Source organism: Pelodiscus sinensis, chromosome 12, assembly GCF_052426305.1.
Source record: "Pelodiscus sinensis isolate ZL-2025 chromosome 12, ASM5242630v1, whole genome shotgun sequence".
NCBI classification, from domain to species: domain Eukaryota; kingdom Metazoa; phylum Chordata; order Testudines; family Trionychidae; genus Pelodiscus; species Pelodiscus sinensis.
Window position 1 is genome coordinate 913083 of NC_143063.1, and position 12350 is coordinate 925432.

At 59.9% G+C, this 12350-nt stretch overlaps 1 protein-coding gene across 1 annotated transcript in view; it reads left to right on the forward strand.

Annotated features, from left to right (window-relative positions):
• Positions 1–12350, forward strand: part of VAC14 (VAC14 component of PIKFYVE complex) — a 111211-nt gene that overhangs the window by 16951 nt on the left and 81910 nt on the right. Inside the window, exon 10 of the mRNA XM_075940642.2 lies at positions 55–115. Within this exon, the coding sequence (XP_075796757.2) occupies positions 55–115 (61 nt within the window). The remainder of the gene's footprint in view (positions 1–54; positions 116–12350) is intronic.

A 12350-nucleotide genomic window follows, 5' to 3' on the forward strand; every position in this document is an offset into this window, starting at 1 on the left:
CCCTCCAGGGCTCCACTGCCTTCAGGCTAGCGAGTGTCTCTGCTCTTCCTCTAGGCTGCCTGGAGACCTCCAGCGAGCCCAGCCTCAGCAGCGCCAGCGTCCTCACTGCAAGCAGGTGAGTCGTGGGCCTCGCTGGAGTAGTGTGGGTGGCAGGCGGCAGCGGTACCCACGTGCCCGTCTGGTGAGCGGGAGCGGCGCTGCAGGGCAGGCTGCAGCTGAGGGCGGAAGGACGTGGGCGTCGCTGAAGGGGCTGCAGGGCCAGTAAGGGCCTGCTGGCAGGGCTGTCCGAGGGAAGCCTGGCCGTGCTGTGCCCGGCTCCAGCCAGTGTTTGCACCACTGCTCTTACAGACTCTGAGCTCCTCCTTTGGGGCCCCCACAGCAAGGCTCTTGGCCTTCGGGGGGCTGGGCGCAGCCAAGGGAGCGGTGGGTGTCTGAGAGGCAGGGGCTTGCTGCAGGGGGTGAAGGAATCAGCATTTCACACACTCCAGGGGCAGAACCGCAACTCACCTGGCCCAGCCCCCTTTGCGCCCACCGGCCTGACTGGCAGAGGTCTCCCAGAGGAGGATGGAGGGGAAGCAGGGTCAGCCGCGCCTGGTGCCAAGGAGACGGCCGGCCTATCGCGCGTCTAGTTCACTCCGTCCAGTCCAGGAAGTTCCCGGCCGTGGGTGCTGCTCTAGGGCCCAGCGAGGGAATGAGCAGACGCATGATGCTCTGCAGAGCTGGGGTCACGTTGCAGACACTCCCTGGGCACCCATTTGGGTGCATTAACAGTCAGCACCTGGGGAACGCGGTGTCATGTGGAAGGCCTTGTTCCACCCCAGGGCAACAGCCTGCAATACACCGGCACACCACAGGGGGTCGCTGGCGCTCAGGTGTCATGGGCCCTTGCACTAGCTTAAAGGCACCAAATCAAACTGCAGCCCCAGCTCATGGATTTCTCTATCTGCCTCTGAGCGCTACCAGTGGCTGTGTCTGTCCAGGCCTAGGCCCGTGTTCGTTCTTAACATAAGTGCAGCGGCAGCCCCATAGACGGGACTGGGGGCTTAGGGTGAGGTACGTGTCAGCGTGTGCAGGCTGGCCCAGATCTCCTTCCCTGTGTGTAACGCCGCTCGGAAAGTGCCTAGTCGATGGGCGGGCGCACGCACCCACTTCCTCAGCTGGTGTGACAGGAGGACCCAAAGCCCCGCCTGCTGCGCTAGGTGCTGTACGGGCTGAACAGAGTTGCCAGCGCGGGGAAGGGAAACGTGGCTTGGCTAAGGACACGCTACGGATCAGTAGCAGAGCTACTGGATTTTGGGCTTGCTGTGAAGCCACTAGGCCACTAGGCCATGCCCGTTTAGTAGCACACGCAGTGTGTTATACCCAAGCTGTCAGCTGATGAGAAGGTGTTAATGGCCTGTCACTTCCTGGCCATGCAGGCAGAGCCAGGTGGGGGCTGCAAGCTGATTTCTGGGCAGTGCGGGGACTCGACAGTGAGCGCACTGTGTCCATAGTGCCGGGGCAGTTCCCCCACACCCCGCCTTTGTGCTCCATCCGCATTCTGGAGAGATGGAGGCAAGCGCTGGTCAATTTCCAGGCCAGAGGCCCCGTGCAAGGGTCCGTGTGGTGGCGGCTCAGGTGACCTTTGTCTGCTGCTAGGTGGGAGCTGCTGCGGGTCGCTCTCCCTCTGGCTTGGAGAGACGCTGGTGGCCGAGAGGGAAAGCTCCAGCTCGGTAGCCTTAGCCCCGGCGCTCCAGTGCCTTGCAGAGAGCCCTTCGGGCAGGAGGCTGGGAGGACAGTCAGGCGTTCCTGACTCCTGGGATAGTGTAGCCGGGTGTCTGTTTGCAAGACTCGTGTCCTGTCCCGCCCTCCTCCTCCTGGCGTCTGGAAGTGCTGCAGAGCCGCGCTGTGCCCAGGTCACACGGGCTCGCACTCCTCTGCCTGGGGGAGGCACCGGTGCACTGGCGAGTTTTGCTTTGGTAGGGCCATGCTCTGGCTGAGCACTGCAGTGTAAGTCTGGGGCTGGCCCTGCTCTCCTGCACAGCCGAGTTGCTGCCCCATGGTAGAAGCGCCGTTGTGGCCGGGGAGTGGAGCTGTTGGCCAATCTGTACCCTGGGTTCTAAACGCCCTGGGCCCAGGGCACTGAGACCGTGGAGGTGACTTTCCTCTGGCTTCCCTCCGAGGCGGCGAGAGGCAGGCAGGTGTGATGTGCTTGCAGTCGGCTGGCTGCCGAGGAGAGCTCCTGCAGAGGTTCCCAAAGGCTTCCGGCCCCAGTATGTAGCAAGTGTCCAGCAGCTTTGGCACGCGATAGGCGAGTTTACACTGCAGCAGGGGGTCATGCCCACAGACAGGAGCGGCCCTAGACTAGCTGCCAGCAGCTGGAGCCCTGGGCGACCCAGGCAATCGGCACCCCCCCATCCCTCAATGATATGGTGCCCCATTGCACTCCTTCAACTTGTCACCCTAGGCGACCGCCGCGTTCGCCTATATGCACGGGCTGCCCCTGCCCACGAAAGCTCATGATACCAGCTACCAATGGTATTCGTCTCTAAGGGGCTGTAGGACATAAGGATGGCCAGGCTGGGTCAGACCAAAGGTCCATCTAACCCAGTATCCTGTCTGCCCACAGTGGCCAATGCCACATGCCCCCGGAAGGTGATCTCTCCCCTGTCACCCACCTCCAGACAAACAGACGCTGGCGGCACCATTCCTACCCATCCTGGCTAATAGCCATTGACGGACTTAACCTCCATGAATCTGTCTAGCTCTTTTCTGAACCCTGTTAAAGTCCTAGCCTTCACCACATCCTCTGGCAAGGAGTTCCACGGGTTGGCTGTGCTCTGAGTGAAGAAAAACTTCCTTTTGTTTGTTTTAAACCTGCTGCCTATTAATTTAATGTTGTGATCCCTAGTTCTTATATTGTGAGAATAAGTAAATCACTTTTCCTTATTCTCTTTTCCCACATCAGTCATGATTTTATAGACCTCTATCATATCCCCCCTTAGTTTCCTCTTTTCTGAGCTGGAAAGTCCATGTCTTTTTAATCTCTCTTCATATGGGATCTGTTCCAAACTCCTGATCATTTTTTTGTCCTTTTCTGAACCCTTTCCAATGCCAGTAGATCTTTTTTGAGATGAGGAGACCACATCTGTAGGCAGTATTCAAGATGCGGGCGTGCCATGGTTTTATATAGCGGCAATAAGATATTCTCTGCCTTCTTCTCTCTCCCTTTTTTCATGACACCTAACATTCTGTTTGCTTTTTTGACGGCCGCTGCACACTGAGGACCATTGGCTGTTAAGTTTTTTCAGTGGCAGGCTAACCTGCCTCTCCCTCTGAGACTTTCACTGCAGAGTGTTAACGGCTCACCGGTGGGCCAGTCCTGAAATGCTCCGTCCTCCGCTTCCTTCTCGGGACTGTCAGGCGTCTCCCTCGGCGAGGGGAATCCCCCCCGGTTTTATGGGCCGGTCTGCGATGGCCATCCCTGCGGGAAATCCCACATCTTGGTTCACAGGTGACCGAAGATTGCAGAGGAGCAGGGCTACTTGGACTTCCCAGCTAGAGCTTTCCAAGGACCGTAAGCGGGCTGCCCAGCATGCCATAGTGCCCAAGCGGAGGAAGGACACGTTAACATTGAGGTGAGGAGGTCGTTTCCTGGCATGTGATGGGGAAACCAGGGCCTGAGGCAATCGTGGTTATAACCCTAATCAAGTGGCTGCCCTCAGGCGTCTCCTCTTGCCCGTTGAGCTCTGTGCGCTGTTGCCTTCTGGTTGCAGTGCTAGTCAGGCTGTTCTGACCATTGCTGGTGGCCTGGCCAGCATGGGAGAAGCAGAACTGTAGACTCCCTGCTCGAAAGAGCATTGAATCCTCTGCTGCCCGCTCCCTGCTCTGGGTGTGTCTGGCTCCCTGTGGCAGGGCCTGTCTGCTTTTGCATGCCCAGAACCTAGCCCAGTGGTGCTGGGCTCTGACCAGCTCCTCGGTGCTGCGGAACGGGAGATGATAAATCACCTGGACCGCTGCCATGTGCCAGTGGAGCGAGGGTTGTGATGGGGGGTCTCGGCTGAGTGGAGGTGAGAGAGCTGGGCCTGCAGGGAGTCTTGTGGAGCTAGCTAGCCCTTTTGAAGCAGGAGCTGCCGGGCATTGGCAGGAATGCAGGAACCTGGAGGCCGTGAGAGAGCCCCCTCTTGGGGCAGGCGCCCCCTGGCTCCAGTGACCACCCTCCCTGGCCTCTGTAGAAGGAAGTTCAAAATGGAATTCCCACCCCCTGGCCAAGGACGGGTGGGTGGGGCCTTGTCTGCTATAGCTGCAGAGTCCCCTGGGGCTGGGAACAAGGAGAGTGCAAAGCACGAAGGGCTCGGCTCAAGGCAAGAAAGCAAGAGGCATTGAAGGGCAAACGCTCCATTGTAAGACTAAGCACGGGAACCGAGCGAGCGCTGCGCTCTGCTGACTGGCGCTTTAATCCTCCGGGCGCGCGTTCCTGCCGGTCTCAGTGCTGGCTGAGGAGAATTTTGTGAGGCTTTGAATTGCCCTGCACCCACCAGAGCACTGACACCCCAGCGGGGCGTGTTCTGGGAGCACCAGGGGCTCTTCCAGCCGTCTGTGAGGAGTAGATAGTGGTGAGGATGCTCTTAGAAAAGCTGTTTTCGCAATGGCTTGAGGGGATGAACCCATGACTGCCGTTCCCAGGAGCCCTACTCAGTTTGTGTCTTTTTGGCAGTAGCGGGAGGCCCTTTCAGCTGCTGCTCCGGTGAGGAGTGTAGTGGAGGGAGCGGGCCAAATTATGCAAGCTTTGCTCTCCTGAAGTCAGTAGCCTCTTGGCTTTAAACAGGGAAGTGGAGCGAGCTGATAGGAACGAGGCCCAGTTCTTACTGCCTGCTGCTGCTCAGAGGCGCCTCTCCCAAGAGTACAAACAGAGAGGAAGAAAACAGACTCCTGACTCTGTACTAGCTGCAGGCAGCTCCATGCATTCCCGGCTCAACAATGACCGAGGCCACTGGGCGAGCAAGATGCTCACGGAGCGCCCAAGGATGATAAGGTCATTGCGGGAAATGAAATGTCATGGGGTAAGAGGGAAGGTCGCCTCGTGTTAGAATGTTGGAAGCAAAGGGTAGGAATAAATGGTCACATCTCGGAATAGGAAGAGGTAACTAGTGGTGTCTCCCCGGGGTCTGTGCTGGGACCAGTCCTAGTCAACAAAAAAGGTTCAGAAGTGAGTTGGGAAAATTTGTAAACAACCCTAAACTACTCAAGACAGTGAAGTCTCAAGCAGACTGAAGAATTACAAAGGGATCTCACAACTGGATGACTGGGTGAGAAAATGGTAGATGAAATTCAATGTTGTAAAATGCAAAGTAATGCCCATGGGAAATCATCATCCAAACGCTACATTTAAAACGGTGGGGACTAAATTAGCTGTTACTACTCACAAGAGAGATCCTGCAGTCGTTGTTAGCGCCCTGAAAACACCCACTCGATGTGCAGCAGCAGTCCAAAAAGCAAATAATCGTTAAGAAAGGGATAAATAACAAGACAGAACAATTACTGCCTGTGTAGAAATCCATGGGCTGTGTCTACATTGGCACCCTTTTCCGGAAATGCTTAAAACAGAACAGTTTTCTGTTATAAGTATTTCCGGAAAAAGCGCGTCTACATTGGCAGGATGCCTTTCCGGAAAAGCGTCTATGGCCAATGTAGACGCGCTTTTCCGGAAAAAAGCCTCGATCGTCATTTTCGCGATCGGGGTTTTTTTGCGGAAAAGACTACTGTGCTGTCTACACTGGCCCTTTCCGGAATAGTTTTTCCAGAAAAGGACTTTTGCCCGAACGGGAGCAGCATAGTTTTTCCGGAAAAGCACTGAGAATTTTACAGTAGATCGTCAGTGCTTTTCCGGAAAAGCAAGCGGCCAGTGTAGACAGCTTTCAAGTTATTCCAGAAAAGCGGCTGCTTTTCCAGAATAAGTGGCCCAGTGTAGACACAGCCATGGTGTGCTCGTCTCTTGACTATTCAGGCAGATGTGGTTGCCCCAGCTCAAAAAAATGAATTGGAATTGGCAAAGGTTCAGAAAAGAGCAACAAAAAGTATTAGGGATCTGGAACAGCTGCCATATGAAGAGAGATTGATAAGACTGGGACTTTTCAGCTAGGAGAAGAGATGGCTGGGGGGAATATGATAGAGGTCTATAAAACATGTCTGCTGTGGAGAAAGTAAATAAAGAAAAGTTATTTAATCCTTCTGTGACATAGTGGGGGTACTTGCTGGGCTGTGGTGACCCCTGCTGTCTGGAGCAAGACCCAGCAGGGAAAACCTCACTAGGCAGAGGTAATGCCAAACTTGTTGAACCAGTGGCCAGACACCCCCCATGGAGAGGAACAAAGGAAGGTGGAATGCTGCCCTGGCTGGGGGGCAGGGCTTGGAGAGGGTTAGTTAGTTCCTATCTGGAAGGCAGGGAATAAGGAGCTGGGGAGGGGGCTGGGACTCCCCTATCTCAAGGGGGGGCACTGAGGCCTCTTAGCCCCAGTTCCTGTAACCAGATTACATCTGTGCTGCGCTGTGCTGGAGGAGCAATAAACCACCCTCAATTCCACTGGCTGGTGCAGTCTGTTTGTGCCATTTCGGGGTGCAGGAGACGGGGAACCCCCAACGTGCCGTCACACCTTCCCACAACACAAGAACTAGGAGTCAGCAAATGAAATTAATGCGTAGCAGGTTTTAAACAAACGAAAGGAAGTATTTCTTCACACCACGCACAGTCGGCCTGTGGAACTCCTCGCCAGAGGATATTGTGAAGTCCAAGACTAGAACAGGGTTCTATAAAGAGCTAGCTAGATTCCTGGGGGTTAGGTCCATGGCTATTAGCCGGGCTGGGCAGAGATGGTGTCTCTAGTCTCTGTCAGAAGCTGGGAATGGGGGACGGGATGGACCACTTTATTGCCCTGTTCTGTTCATTCCCTCTGGGCACTGGGCTAGATGGACCTTTGGTCTGACCCAGTCTGGGCGTGCTTATTGGTCCCTGCAGACGTGTTCCTCCAAACTTCTACTCCATCACTAAGGCCTCGTAGCCTGTGAACCTGGGTACGTACTAGCTGCTCAGGGAATAGCGGCTTTTTGGCTTTCCAATCCAGGTTATGCTGACTCCATGCCAAGGCATCCGTGCATACAACCTCCTGCGCTGATGCAGCACGGTCACGCTATAGGGATTGGCCTGGAGATTTGGGTTCTGTACCCAGCCTCTGTGGTGCTGCACTTCCCACCTCCGCCTTGCGAGGGTGGGCTGTCAGCTCTGGGGGGGTCCAGGAGAGAGACCGAAGCATCCCCGGAAGCACTGGGGGGCTCCTGGAGAGAGACCGAACCATCCCCGGAAGCACTGGGGGGCTCCTGGAGAGAGACCGAACCATCCCCGGAAGCACTGGGGGACGGGGGGGGCTCCTGGAGACAGACCGAACCATCCCCGGAAGCACTGGGGGGCTCCTGGAGAGAGACCGAACCATCCCCGGAAGCACTGGGGGGCTCCTGGAGAGAGACCGAAGCATCCCCGGAAGCACTGGGAGACGGGGGGGCTCCTGGAGAGAGACCGAACCATCCCCGGAAGCACTGGGGGGCTCCTGGAGAGAGACCGAACCATCCCCGGAAGCACTGGGGGGCTCCAGGAGAGAGACCGGACCATCCCCGGAAGCACTGGGGGGCTCCTGGAGAGAGACCGAACCATCCCCGGAAGCACTGGGGGGCTCCAGGAGAGAGACCGGACCATCCCCGGAAGCACTGGGAGATGGGGGGGCTCCTGGAGAGAGACCGAACCATCCCCGGAAGCACTGGGGGGCTCCTGGAGAGAGACCGAACCATCCCCGGAAGCACTGGGGGGCTCCAGGAGAGAGACCGGACCATCCCCGGAAGCACTGGGGGGCTCCTGGAGAGAGACCGAACCATCCCCGGAAGCACTGGGAGACGGGGGGGCTCCTGGAGAGAGACCGAACCATCCCCGGAAGCACTGAGGGGCTCCAGGAGAGAGACCGAACCATCCCCGGAAGCACTGGGGGGCTCCTGGAGAGAGACCGAAGCATCCCCGGAAGCACTGGGGGGCTCCTGGAGAGAGACCGAACCATCCCCGGAAGCACTGGGGGGCTCCTGGAGAGAGACCGAAGCATCCCCGGAAGCACTGGGGGGCTCCTGGAGAGAGACCGAACCATCCCCGGAAGCACTGGGGGGCTCCTGGAGAGAGACCGAACCATCCCCGGAAGCACTGGGGGGCTCCTGGAGAGAGACCGAAGCATCCCCGGAAGCACTGGGGGGCTCCTGGAGAGAGACCGAAGCATCCCCGGAAGCACTGGGAGACGGGGGGGCTCCTGGAGAGAGACCGAACCATCCCCGGAAGCACTGGGGGGCTCCTGGAGAGAGACCGAACCATCCCCGGAAGCACTGGGGGGCTCCTGGAGAGAGACCGAAGCATCCCCGGAAGCACTGGGGGGCTCCTGGAGAGAGACCGAAGCATCCCCGGAAGCACTGGGGGGCTCCTGGAGAGAGACCGAAGCATCCCCGGAAGCACTGGGGGGCTCCTGGAGAGAGACCGAACCATCCCCGGAAGCACTGGGGGGCTCCTGGAGAGAGACCGAAGCATCCCCGGAAGCACTGGGAGACGGGGGGGCTCCTGGAGAGAGACCGAACCATCCCCGGAAGCACTGGGGGGCTCCTGGAGAGAGACCGAACCATCCCCGGAAGCACTGGGGGGCTCCAGGAGAGAGACCGGACCATCCCCGGAAGCACTGGGGGGCTCCTGGAGAGAGACCGGACCATCCCCGGAAGCACTGGGGGGCTCCTGGAGAGAGACCGAACCATCCCCGGAAGCACTGGGGGGCTCCAGGAGAGAGACCGAACCATCCCCGGAAGCACTGGGGGGCTCCAGGAGAGAGACCGAACCATCCCCGGAAGCACTGGGGGGCTCCTGGAGAGAGACCGAACCATCCCCGGAAGCACTGGGGGGCTCCTGGAGAGAGACCGAACCATCCCCGGAAGCACTGGGGGGCTCCAGGAGAGAGACCGAACCATCCCCGGAAGCACTGGGGGGCTCCTGGAGAGAGACCGAACCATCCCCGGAAGCACTGGGGGGCTCCTGGAGAGAGACCGAACCATCCCCGGAAGCACTGGGGGGCTCCAGGAGAGAGACCGAACCATCCCCGGAAGCACTGGGGGGCTCCAGGAGAGAGACCGAACCATCCCCGGAAGCACTGGGGGGCTCCTGGAGAGAGACCGGACCATCCCCGGAAGCACTGGGGGGCTCCTGGAGAGAGACCGAAGCATCCCCGGAAGCACTGGGGGGCTCCTGGAGAGAGACCGAACCATCCCCGGAAGCACTGGGGGCTCCTGGAGAGAGACCGAAGCATCCCCGGAAGCACTGGGAGACGGGGGGGCTCCTGGAGAGAGACCGAACCATCCCCGGAAGCACTGGGGGGCTCCTGGAGAGAGACCGGACCATCCCCGGAAGCACTGGGGGGCTCCTGGAGAGAGACCGGACCATCCCCGGAAGCACTGGGGGGCTCCTGGAGAGAGACCGAACCATCCCCGGAAGCACTGGGGGGCTCCAGGAGAGAGACCGAACCATCCCCGGAAGCACTGGGGGGCTCCAGGAGAGAGACCGAACCATCCCCGGAAGCACTGGGGGGCTCCTGGAGAGAGACCGAACCATCCCCGGAAGCACTGGGGGGCTCCTGGAGAGAGACCGAACCATCCCCGGAAGCACTGGGGGGCTCCAGGAGAGAGACCGGGACATCCCCGGAAGCACTGGGGGGCTCCAGGAGAGAGACCGAACCATCCCCGGAAGCACTGGGGGGCTCCTGGAGAGAGACCGGACCATCCCCGGAAGCACTGGAATACAGTCAGCACGGATCGGGGGAGTGAAAGCTGCTGTCACCCGGATACAGTCCTGGGGCTCGGGTCAGCCCCTTCTGGAGCAGGGCGAATGCCGACTTGCTCCCCTATCCTCCAGCAGGCTCCTTGCCTGCATTTGGAGGGTGGGTTGGCCTGAGCCCCTCCGGGGGTTGCGATGGAGGGAGAGGAGAGCAGTGACTGCCGATGAGAGAGAGGGAGTGGAAGGGCCCCTCCCGGTTCGGAGGTGCGGGAACCCGACGGCAGACGGGAGAAGGAATAACTCACTCGGGGGGGGGGGTGTCAATCTAATGTAAATACGACTAGGATGTTCTCATGCCACAACCAATGGGAGCCCCCCCTCCCAGCTTTCCCTGGGCAGGAGGGCTGCTGCGAGGGCCACGCGGGGCTCTCCATTGGGCAGCTCGAGAGCCCCTCTGTTCCCCTTTCGGAGGCTGGCACGCCCATCCGGACTGAGCTGGCACGGCTGGACAGCGGCTGTGGAAGCTGAACTCCCCGCTGCTACCTGCTGCCTGCCAGGTCATGCTACCTGCTGGCAGGGCCACGCCAGGGCAAGCTTGCCCCGAGGCTGCCCGCCCCACCCCTGCTCTGCGGGCAGCGAGCGCTCAAGTCACAGGCAGCGCTGAATGCGCAAGAGAAAATGCCCGTGCCTTGCCCCAGGGCCCACGGGCCAGCTCTCTCAGCGCTCCAGGGCAGCGACTCTAGCTCTAGGGAGATGGGCTGGGGGAGAGCACCTGCCTCACAGGCCTGTGCAGTGAGCCGCGGGCATGTGAAAGCGATGCCCTTGGTACTGCCATGAAATCCTGGGTTAGGCTTGTTGGAAGAGCAGAGAATTGTGTAGCCGCGTTGTGCAGCACGGTGCAACGGCAGCAGTGTGTCACTGACGCCAGTGAGCTGTGATTGTGCACGCACGGCCTGCGTCGCCGCCCTGCACAGCACGGTGCAACGGCAGCAGTGTGTCACTGACGCCAGTGTGCTGTGATTGTGCACGCACGGCCTGCGTCGCCGCACTGCACAGCACGGTGCAACGGCAGCAGTGTGTCACTGACGCCAGTGCGCTGTGATTGTGCACGCACGGCCTGCGTCGCCGCGCTGCACAGCACGGTGCAACGGCAGCAGTGTGTCACTGACGCCAGTGCGCTGTGATTGTGCACGCACGGCCTGCGTCGCCGCACTGCACAGCACGGTGCAACGGCAGCAGTGTGTCACTGACGCCAGTGCGCTGTGATTGTGCACGCACGGCCTGCGTCACCGCACTGCACAGCACGGTGCAACGGCAGCAGTGTGTCACTGACGCCAGTGCGCTGTGATTGTGCACGCACGGCCTGCGTCACCGCACTGCACAGCACGGTGCAACGGCAGCAGTGTGTCACTGACACCAGTGCGCTGTGATTGTGCACGCACGGCCTGCGTCACCGCACTGCACAGCACGGTGCAACGGCAGCAGTGTGTCACTGACGCCAGTGCGCTGTGATTGTGCACGCACGGCCTGCGTCGCCGCACTGCACAGCACGGTGCAACGGCAGCAGTGTGTCACTGACGCCAGTGCGCTGTGATTGTGCACGCACGGCCTGCGTCACCGCACTGCACAGCACGGTGCAACGGCAGCAGTGTGTCACTGACGCCAGTGCGCTGTGATTGTGCACGCACGGCCTGCGTCACCGCACTGCACAGCACGGTGCAACGGCAGCAGTGTGTCACTGACGCCAGTGCGCTGTGATTGTGCACGCACGGCCTGCGTCACCGCACTGCACAGCACGGTGCAACGGCAGCAGTGTGTCACTGACGCCAGTGAGCTGTGATTGTGCACGCACGGCCTGCGTCGCCGCCCTGCACAGCACGGTGCAACGGCGACAGTGTGTCACTGACGCCAGTGCGCTGTGATTGTGCACGCACGGCCTGCGTCACTGCACTGCACAGCACGGTGCAACGGCGGCAGTGTGTCACTGACACCAGTGTGCTGTGATTGTGCACGCACGGCCTGCGTCACTGCACTGCACAGCACGGTGCAACGGCGGCAGTGTGTCACTGACACCAGTGCGCTGTGATTGTGCACGCACGGCCTGCGTCGCCGCTCTGCACAGCACGGTGCAACGGCAGCAGTGTGTCACTGACGCCAGTGCGCTGTGATTGTGCACGCACGGCCTGCGTCACTGCACTGCACAGCACGGTGCAACGGCAGCAGTGTGTCACTGACGCCAGTGCGCTGTGATTGTGCACGCACGGCCTGCGTCGCCGCACTGCACAGCACGGTGTAACGGCAGCAGTGTGTCACTGACGCCAGTGCGCTGTGATTGTGCACGCACGGCCTGCGTCGCCGCACTGCACAGCACGGTGCAACGGCGGCAGTGTGTCACTGACGCCAGTGCGCTGTGATTGTGCACGCACGGCCTGCGTCGCCACACTGCACAGCACGGTGCAACGGCAGCAGTGTGTCACTGACGCCAGTGCACTGTGATTGTGCACGCACGGCCTGCGTCGCCGCTCTGCACAGC